Source organism: Odontomachus brunneus, unplaced genomic scaffold, assembly GCF_010583005.1.
Source record: "Odontomachus brunneus isolate Ranch 3 - 2012 unplaced genomic scaffold, Obru_v1 Obru_scaffold_033, whole genome shotgun sequence".
In the NCBI taxonomy this organism is placed as follows: Eukaryota; Metazoa; Arthropoda; class Insecta; order Hymenoptera; family Formicidae; genus Odontomachus; species Odontomachus brunneus.
The window spans coordinates 1,496,722-1,507,088 of NW_022639483.1; the positions used below are offsets into that span (position 1 = coordinate 1,496,722).

Consider the following 10,367-nt stretch of genomic DNA (forward strand, 5'->3'; position numbering starts at 1 on the left):
AAACGTTACGAGTCGCCGGCGCGATATCACGCCGATGTGTATCGCCGATACGTGCATCCTGCGATGCATATTCAGATTAATATTTTGTCAAACGCGAAATTGTTATAACGTCTGTGAAATATAGTGGCGCAATAACGCTGCTGGGCATAGAAAGAGAGAAAAAAAGGAAGGGAGCGAGCGAGCGAGTGAGCGAGAGAGAGAGAGAGGGAGGAAGAGGAAGGAGAGAGAGGGCGATATTTGTTTTGCGCGATAAATACAATACGCGGGAAAGGCTCTCGCTTTCTCTAACCGCAAATACTAAAACGTATGTTAAGTAAGAAGACATGTGAGTATGCGGATATGCGCACGTTATCAGGAGAGATTAATAGTAATCTGATAATTGGCTTTCTGACAAATTATGCAATTAAACGGAACAAAGGAGAGCACCGATAATCGACTAGTCTTGTTTTTCGGTTAATTTAAAGCAGATTTGAGTCGAAAGGGTATATTCCTCATCACTCTCACGCTCTTCCGTGACAGTTTTCTATTTCCGTCTCGCTTTGATACCGAGTAAATCCATGTATCGACATTCAACGTCGACCAGAAGACGTAACATAAAGGATCGAAAATAGACAATAGCTAGGAAGTGTTTGACGAATCGTGAATGAGGAGTCAAATTCGCCGTGTCGAGAGTCACCGACGAATTCATCGACGAACAGTTGACAAAGAGAGAAAGAGTGAAGCCGCTTCTTCGCCGCGGCCTCGTGCATACAATTTCTACTGCTCGGGGATACACTTCGTAAGATTCGACCGCGAAACTTACGCGCTAGGAAGATTTATGTAAGTTAACGATTACGTGAGAGACTCCGTAACAAATTGAGTACACGACTCATGTGCTAAACGGCAACACACACGACGAATGTCGCACCCGCCCGCGGTGAAAGTTCAACGAGAGCGCCGCGAGGTACAATCGGTTCCGGTTCCTCCTCCGCCACCCCCACTGTCACCATCCCATACACAATAGCCAGCAATACCACCACCACCACCACCACCACCACCACCACCACCACCACCCTCGTAACTATCGGACGTCAACGTGTCGAATCGAATAGACGGTCTTTTAGAAAGTCCCTGGATAGATGGCCGAGCCACGGAAGAGACGTCGTGTCAAAGGTTATCCGCGATTATCACAGAGTCACGGTGACCCGTTTTAATCCAGGATCGCGCGCGTATCGCACCCTGCGTTCACGCACGATGAGTCTCGGAGAAATCGCTCGATCGTTAGAGGAGGTCAAGTAATGTCGATCGAACGATGTGAATTCTTTTCGACTGAAGTGATCGGCAAATCAGCAATCAAAATTAATCAGCCGTTATATATGTAATCACACGAATAATTTTATTGACTTAGGAAATTAATTATTAGTGTAGTCAGTCATACGAAAGCTTGATTAATAATTAATTATATCAGTCGATGAAGTTATTCGTGACTTTATTATGACGATCGATCGCTGCTGATTATTGATCTGCCGGTTATTTTAGCCGAAAAGAATTTTAATCAAAGATTATAATCAAGGAAAATTATAAGAAAAATTTTATTTTATAAAAGAAAATTTTGTAAAAGAGATTTTATTTAGAGAAGGTCTTAATCTAAGAATTTTAATGAAAGAAAATTTCAGTCGAAGGAAATTCTATAGAAAATCTTTAAAATTAAAAATTGAATAAGAAAGAATCGAATTTTTTAATTTGACTTTAATTTGATCAAAGAAGATGTTTCAATGCTCAACGCTGAAATCAGGACGCGCTAAAAGACCAGAGATGGAAACGCGCGTCGGCGTTGATTCGCATCTGTCGTGTGTCAGAACCTGTCACTTCGGCTTTAAGGATTCGATCGTGTCCGCTATCGTCCTCCGCAAGACAGCGAGTATCTTTGTACGGATCGAGTTTCGATCATCGTCGTGATCGATGTTTGCAATGTAAGGCGCTTGGTGTGAAAAGAGCTGTGAGAAAAAAAACGCGTCATGGCTGATTTGAATCTCTCGACGCGCGAGAGCGACGGCTTTTATCATAGATGAATTGATTTCATTTATTTATCACTTTATGTCACAAAGCGAAAAAAATACAAAAAAAATAAAGTAAAATAAAATATACTTTAATATTGATATTGACTCAATCGGTGAAATTTTCCAGTATCGTCAAAATATTAGAACAGGATTGTATTGACTCAAATAGTTTCATACTTTCTAGAACTTTTGAAGTTCTGAAGGTGGCTTATTCTGTTTGAACAAGTTTTCCTTTTCTTCACATCATCGTCAGAGCACCAGATAAGTCGTGGGCCTGCCAACGACATTCGATTAGCAAAAGACAATTTTCTTAATATTTTCATAATCACTCAAGAACGCGTTAACAAAAAAATATAGAGAGATGCGCAGTTTGCGTCATCGCGGCCGAAATGTCGGAATACGAGTACATTGCAGAGTCTCTCTCGCTCACACAGCAGCCTAATCGATATCGCTGTAATGGTCTTACTTGGGACAAATTCAATCATCGTAATAGCTACACCGATTAGGTCCGATCGTTAGTGAACGTCGTGAGTACGCGAAACAGTTGTTACCGTGGAGGCGGTTAGGCCCTACACAGAGAGAAAGAGAGAGAAAGAAACGTCGGAACCACGTCCGTTGCATCAAAGCGGCCGTAATGAAAAGTTAGCCCCGGTCCCCATATGACGCGCATTACGTAAGAAGTACGTCTTTGCCCACTTGGCGTGATTGATTAATGATAGCGAGCAAGGTCCGCCGTAATAAAGAGGCATGCGGCCGGCCGTGTTTACACCGATGTAATATCTTGCTGTAATAGTCACGCCGCGACTTTCTACCGCGATTCAGTGCGAGGTAATTGCGATCAGACCGATGTCTATCGTATCAACGAGCCCTTCGTCTTGGCCGCCGTGCCGTCAAAACGATCAATCCTGAGATACGACTGCGGACTGACGGACGATTGAAGAGCGTCACCTCCTTGATTTACGATTAATGAATATGAAATTATTTCGTCAGAGACGCGCGACCTCGTCTCGTGGAAACGCTAATGAATTCTTTATTCGCGGAACGATTACGCGAGTGTGACACCACCGACCGCAATGTCTCCCTCTCCCTCATCCTTCCTGGAACTCCGAACAGGAGGATCTCGAGTTGAACCTCGCGCTCTCCCAGGATTCGGGCGTATTAATAGAGCAACGACATCTCTCCTGGGATGCAACGTTTATTCTCAATGCACCGTGACATATACCCTGACGACAAGTCAATCACACGGTCGATCGTGGTACATGTACATGTGTGTGTGTGTGTGTGTTTGTGTATGTGGTGTGCTCGTGTTTTCTATATATATATCATCTATATATATCAAAATACACGATATAATATATAATAAAATATAATATATATATATATATGTATGTATATATATGCAGTATATCGTAGGCGTATAATAAATATTTACAACACAACTTGAACCAGAGCAATCCGTTCGTGGGCGAGGACTTTCGCGGTCGGCAGCAACACTTATCGTCGTCATCGTCGTCATCATCGTAATCGTTATCCGGCTCGATCGGTATGTACCGTAGATCGTCTTCCATTGTGGCGTGAATAATTACGTGAGATCGTGAGATCACATAGTGGACGGCGGCGCGTCGTTACACCTGGTTCTCGTCATCCTTGGACGGATGCGCCGCGTTCCACTCGAGGGCCCTCTGTATGAGCGCCGGGATTTCCGGGGTGGTGGGCAGGTGCGCGCCTACCGGCTGGAAGCCGTTCTTGTCGGCCACGTACGTCAGCGAGATCGACTGGCCGTCGTCGCTCGGGTAGCTGAAGGCGCCCTGCGCGGACATCGCCTCGTTCTCGCTGCCGGCGTCCTCTAGATGGCCCTCCTCCTCGGCCTTGATGCCGTTGCCGCTCTCGTAGCTCCACTTGTACGAGCCATCCGGGTTCGGGCCCTCCTGACTCTGGCTGACGATCGGGATCACGTCTTCGGCGGGGGCCGCTAAGGCGCAGACCGCCAGCGCGATCAAGGCTACCTGGGGAGGTCGCGAGAGCAAAGGATGCCGTCAGTTTCACGTGGAATCACGCTCGGTACGATCTAGGGAGAATTCGGGGCCGAGCAATCGCGACGACACGATTACTCGTCCAGCTCGAGATCTCGATCTCCATTTCTCTGTTTCTATTATACTTTGTTGTATGCACAAAATACCGGCACGTATATTTACGAAGTATCACAGAGTTGAGGTAGCGCACAAAGAGGACGAGGCGACAGCAATGAATGCTGCTGCTAGGCTACACCCCCGAGGTGTACAAAGCAACGCAGTACGACAGCGTAAAATAATAGATGCATACACAAAGAGGAGAAACGCAAAGGAAGGAAGTACAAAGGAAATACGGCAGGAACACAAAAGGGAGCAAATAAGAAAGAGAGAAAGGAACAATGGGAAGAAAAAATATGTTTACGTATAATAGTAAGGTGATAGTGAAATTGAGATAAGCCCATTACTTATACTTTCGTCGTAAAAAGAGATATATGACTTCGATTGAATAATGCACTACTTTTTACACACTCGCCGCAACGAACGACTCTGCGAGGAGAGGAGAAAAGAGGGGACGAATGCTAACAGCAACGGAATTAAAAATATTCGGCCACGGCCAATCCACATCAATCGACATGAAGCACGCGATCGCGAGAGGCACGCGTTTGATATTTAATATTAATTGACGCCAAAGAAAAATCCAAGCTCTATTAAGGTAATCGCGTTAGCGCGAGCGTGACTGCAGTATTTTCCTCACGGTGAAATTAATCGCGCTTGTAAAATCGTGAAGAGAGATGAGATCATTATCTGCTTAATAGTCATCGTCGTCGAATCGTTAAAAAATGTTTATTACCAATTTATCATCGGCGCGCGGAGACATCGCGTTGCGGTGGCAGATTTACTGTCACGATTATCCGCACTGACCTTAAATTCTTTTCCTGTTACTTAATCCTCCCGCGCCTAGACTTTATGACTTTTGCGAGTTCCGCGAGCCGACACTTCGGCGAAGCGCTCCAAAGGAGAGATTCTCAACGTGAGCAGTAAAGGCGTTATCGTGACGGTTGATCGAGTGAACAAAGCGCGAACGCGGCGTTACATCACGAAATCGGTCGTCACGCTGAAGTCGATGTTATAAATCCGCGAAGAGTTGGTCATACACTGAGAAAATAATACTTGAACATTTATTTGTTGGATAATAAATAAAGTTTCTTTCTGCGAAATAAAATTTACTTCTGTGAAATAAAGTTTATTTCTGTGAAAAAAATAAGCTTAATATCTCACATGAATAAATTTTTACATATCTCTTTCTCACACTGAGAAAAAAACACTTGAACATTTATTTGTAGGACAAAAATTTATTTCACAGAAACAAATTTTATTTCTCAGAAATATATTTTATATCACGGAAATAAATTTTGTATCATACAAATAAATTTCCAAGTGTCTTTTCCTCAGTGCAGTGCAATGATGCATAAATAATCCAACATACAAAATAGCGATTTTTTAATTTTTCTTACCAATAGGAAATCGTCTATACGTCTTTCTACATAAAACAAAAAAGATCCAAGCCTACAGATGTCTACTAGTTAGGACTTTTTTATCTTTTTTCTTAAGAGTTACGCTTGTCGTTAAATAAAGAGAAAAAATTTGCCATGTTTGACCACTTGAACGATTACAAAGAATTTCGTCTGTCTATACTTTTTGAATCATCTATCAAATTCATCTATCATGTTCGTTTTTCTTAGAAAACGTACTTCATGTATTTGATGTAAGTTGGATGATTCTTACGTAACTACGGCCAATTTAAACGCGCCTAGTCAAAAGTAATCGATTGTATCCTTGGAGATCGAGAAGATGCGGCGGTCAATTCCGTCAGATATTATTGATCGATCTATTGCGCGTCGACACGACGAGATAGAATCTTGATTGAACTCGATGGCCGCGCGGACGAGGATGCACCCGCGGCGAATATAACTTAACATCGATGTGTATCGCCACGAGACCACAAGATACACACCAGGAGTCGGCTGAGAGCACAACGCGAAACGGGTTACTGCGTCGCAATGCGGAGAGGTATCGCGATCTCTCAGTTAACCGCCATCGGCTAAGTTTCCAGATGCATAAACATCAGATGAACATTAGCCTTTTCGTGTCGGCTTCCTCGTTTGACGCTCGCGTCGTTGCACAAGTGTTTATACGGGCCGCGCTAATGGCTGACCGCTATTCAACCTGGGTCTCTAAGGCCCAGGTATTAATAGTCGTTACTTGAAACTTGCCTCACGTGAGACACTCAGATCTGAATTCAGTGTTGGATGTGAATTTTCCTGTTGAATCGCGATTACAAATGTCGCACCCATTATGTAATTCGAATAAAACACTCAAACCTAACTCTAAATTTATATCTGAGCGTCTCACGTGAGAGATAAGCTCTGAGTGGCCGCTATTAATAGCCTAAGACGCGATTTGCACGACGCGGGCGCGCTAATTCGTCGACACGAGGATTCCAGAATGAGTGATTGGAAGCGAGACGCGCATTCGTCCCGAGTGCCGACGCCACGATTGACGTTTTTATTGCTAATTATCGCGGATTACTGCGCATTATCGCAAAATGTGTCGATAATTTCGGGTTTATAATGTTATACTAATTATAATTCCGACGTGTGTCGCGACGCTCCGTGTGCATCGTCAGACCGACGTGTGCCGCGCGACAGGGAATGCCGCACAGCAGTCGGCGGTAACCTACTGCGCGCCGCAGTAGTGATACCGTTTCGAGTCAGACGCGCGACAGGGGATCGCGGTAGTGTCGGCGTTTACCAGGTCAGACGCCGCGCCTCGAATCAACCGAGCTCAGCCAAGCCGCTTTCTGCGGCGCTCACGATTTCACGTTAATCCCGCGAAGCTGCGATTCGTATAATCACCGTTTATAATCACCGTTTCAGGTGCGAAAGATTTGTCACTTCTCTATGAAATTGCCGTGGGAAGTTTGGGCATCGCAAGGAAAATAAGAGGTTCTCGATAAAGACAAAAATGCCGAGTCGATGTAGTTTTTTAGTTGCACGAAATTATTGATCCCTTGCGATTGCATAACTTCGTTCTGCACTTTATTTTATTTGTGAGGACTTACTTTCATTGGAACTTACTTAGAATCGTGACGGTAATTGAACTCTCTAAACACGATAATTACTACTTCACTTCGTATGACACGTAATGATACTCTGTGAATAAAACGATATTACGAGTTAAAACGCGATATAATAATGAGAAGATTTTACCATCCGGAAACATTACGACATGCAACACCGCGGTTGTTTCGAAATTTTCTCAGGAGATGAATCTCCGCTGTCTCGAGCTACGTATGGACATCTATCTCGATACGTGGAACGTTCGGTAACAGTTGCGTTTAATGAGCAGAACGTGACATTCAGGGTCAGATAGAAACGATTATTTGCGCGCGAAAAGCTTTACTCGAACGGCGTCGCGTTTCATGACGCTTCGAGTCTCGAAATTGAGGCTCGTATTGATAATTATTACTTGAAACTTGTCTCAAGTGAGATTCACTCAGGTATGAATTAAGAGTTAGTCGAGAGCTTTTCAGTTGAATCGCATGATACGTGATACATGTGACATTAATATCTATAGTCATGATTGAACTTGTGTGTGAAAAACTTGGATTTAACTTTGAGTAAATATCTGGGTATTTCACATGAGACAAGATTCAAGTGACAACTATTAATACGAGTTTGAGGTCCGTATTGATAGTTATTACATGAAACTTATCTCAAGTAAGATACTCAAATGTGAATTATGAGTTAGATGAGAGTTTACCGATTAAATAGTGATTACAAGTGTATAAATGTCACATATATCAATATAATTTAACGTAAGAATTAAGATCTAACGCTGAATAAAAACTGAGCATCTCATGAGCCAAGATTTTAAGTAACTATTAATACAAATCTTAATAGTTATTACTTGGAATTTGTTTCAAATGAGATAACCTAATCTGACTTGACTAATACATATGATAAATGCGATAGTCGTTAATTGAAGTTTGTCTCACGTGAGATACTCAAATTTTCATTCAGAATTAGATCCAAGTTTTTCAGTTAAATTATATAATATATGTGACATTGATCATATCTGCGATCATGATTCTACTGGAAAACTTTCACTTAACTCTGAACTCAGATCTGAGTATCTCACTTGGAATAAGTTTCAAGTAACGATTATTAATTAACGCGGGTCTAAGACTCGCGTTAGTTAATAATTGTGACTTGCAGCTTGTTTCACAGCAGATATACGGAACTGAATGTAGAGTTAGGTCCAAGTTTTTCAGTTAAATCACATGATACAGTGAGACGTTATAAATTCGCGATTCAACAGAAACATTCACGCCTATCTTTCAACTAAAATTTCAGCACTTCACGCGAGACAAGTTTCGAGTAAGGACTATTAATACAGGCCTAAGTAACCGCACTATAACCGACTGTTCAGTTGAAATGTTGCCGCCGTTTTGCCCGAAATCGATCGAAGAATAAGCCGTCGCGTACGAATTGTCGTTCCTTCTCTGTTCCTCTCTGAGAAACTTAATTGCGCGATAATTCAACAACATCATTTTGACACAACTTGAGAATATCGTCGTGGGAGAACAAGCGTCTCGCAACTCTCACGACTGCACTTTATTGCCGCGACGTTACGGTTTCCTGTGTAATTATTCGATATTAGAATTATGCGATCGATAATAATTATTACTTTTCTTTCTCACTTCTTGGTCCTCAGAAAACGTGCTCGTCAATTAATCGCGTACTCGGCCGTTAGTAGATACACATGCCGCGGATAAAATCTCGTGTGTTACGCGGAGGTGACGAATTTTGGGTGTATCCCGACAGCGTCGATCGATATCCTTACCGAGCGGATCCTCCGGGACACCCTACTTACCCTCGCTCTCGCCTCGCCCCGCACTCTACCCACCGACATAGTCCCGGAGAATTCTCTCTCTCTCTCTCCCTCTCTATCTGTCTCTTTCTCTCTTCTCTCTATCTCCTTTCTCTCTCTCTCTCTATCTCTATCTCCTCTCTCTCTCTCTCTCTCTCTCTCTCTCTGTCTGTCTCTCTCCCCTGGCATACTATATACCGAATAATCGAGAAGTGTCACTTACAACAACGTAACTCACAGAGTGTCCGGACACGCGCACAGGGACCGCCGTGCGAAATACACGCGAAATTCACACCGACCGACCCAGGCTACGATTACGGGGTTTATCTACGGGCAACGCTTGCGAAACACGGACAACCGGATCCGCGCCCGGGGTTCCTTCCGGCTTCCTTAACGCGCGCGCGTCTCCCCCGGCCCCCCGAGTTTTTCCTCTTAATTAACGCTTACCAATGACGTGTACATGCTGCGGCGGTAATCGCTGATGGGCAAGTGTTTATCAAGCCCCGCAGCGCTCGTCGTATATATACCCCTGGAGGCATCACCAACACCACCGCGACGGTTCGATGCACCGATGGCCACCATGTTACGAGGTAGGCACATGGGACACACAGAGCCGCGTGCGGGACAGACAGAGGGGTTCACACGGATTCACGTTTAACGCGTGCTGCCGGCTGCACACGCATATGTGCATGTGTCGTCGAAGAGCACGTACGGGGGAAAAGAGACAACGCAGTCTGCAACGACGTTGGGAACGAGAAACGGAGAGAGACAAAGAGAGAGAGAGAAAAACAAGAGAGAGAAGACTACCTTACCTGAGATCACCATGTCACATAGCGTTAAATGTCATCGGATCCGCGTTAGAGGACGCTTACTCAATTGTCATAATTTTCTTAACGATCCGCTTTTTTTTTGGAACGGGTCCCGCAATTTCTCGAATCGCGCGAGCCGGCTTTTCCGTGCGACGAGCTCGCCGTCATGTTTGGGCATCCTTCTTTACTAACATTCTTTTTTTATATGATGTTAATACACATCTAAGAGAGAAAACATATCTGAGGAATAACAAAAATATTCGTTCATTGGATATTCTCTAATAACATATTAGTTTAAATCTAAATTCTTTTATTTAAGCAAAATGAACAATCACTTTCGTAAAAGAACCAAGATTTTAAGAAAATATATATTTTCTTATTTGAAACATATTTTATATCAGTATAAGTAAATATGTTATTAGCATCTACCGAATAAATATTTGTTATTCCTTACATGTTTTTTTCTCAGTGTTCATATAGTTTTATGTAGACTTATTCCACCAACTTAATATAAACTTATGCATGTATGCCGTATGATGTGGGTGAAATATAATCATTTTAGAAAAATGCAGGAC

General features: G+C 43.2%; 1 protein-coding gene across 1 annotated transcript; it reads right to left on the reverse strand.

The window, feature by feature from the left end:
• Window positions 1–3,216: 3,216 nt before the first annotated feature.
• LOC116843470 (endocuticle structural glycoprotein SgAbd-4-like) lies at window positions 3,217–9,581 on the reverse strand. Its single transcript, XM_032813914.1, has 2 exons — window positions 9,431–9,581; window positions 3,217–4,045 (listed from the first exon to the last, which is right to left on the reverse strand). Exons 1-2 carry the CDS (start codon window positions 9,563–9,565, stop codon window positions 3,665–3,667), a joined length of 516 nt encoding a protein of 171 aa, XP_032669805.1. The 5' UTR covers window positions 9,566–9,581; the 3' UTR covers window positions 3,217–3,664.
• Window positions 9,582–10,367: the final 786 nt, after the last annotated feature.

Coding starts and splice junctions, on each gene's coding strand:
- LOC116843470 (XM_032813914.1), bottom strand. CDS start 9,565: ATGGTGGCCATCGGTGCATCGAACCGTCGCGGTGGTGTTGGTGATGCC. Junction 4,046..9,430: donor GCAGCATGTACACGTCATTG/GTAAGCGTTAAT, acceptor CGACCTCCCCAG/GTAGCCTTGATCGCGCTGGC.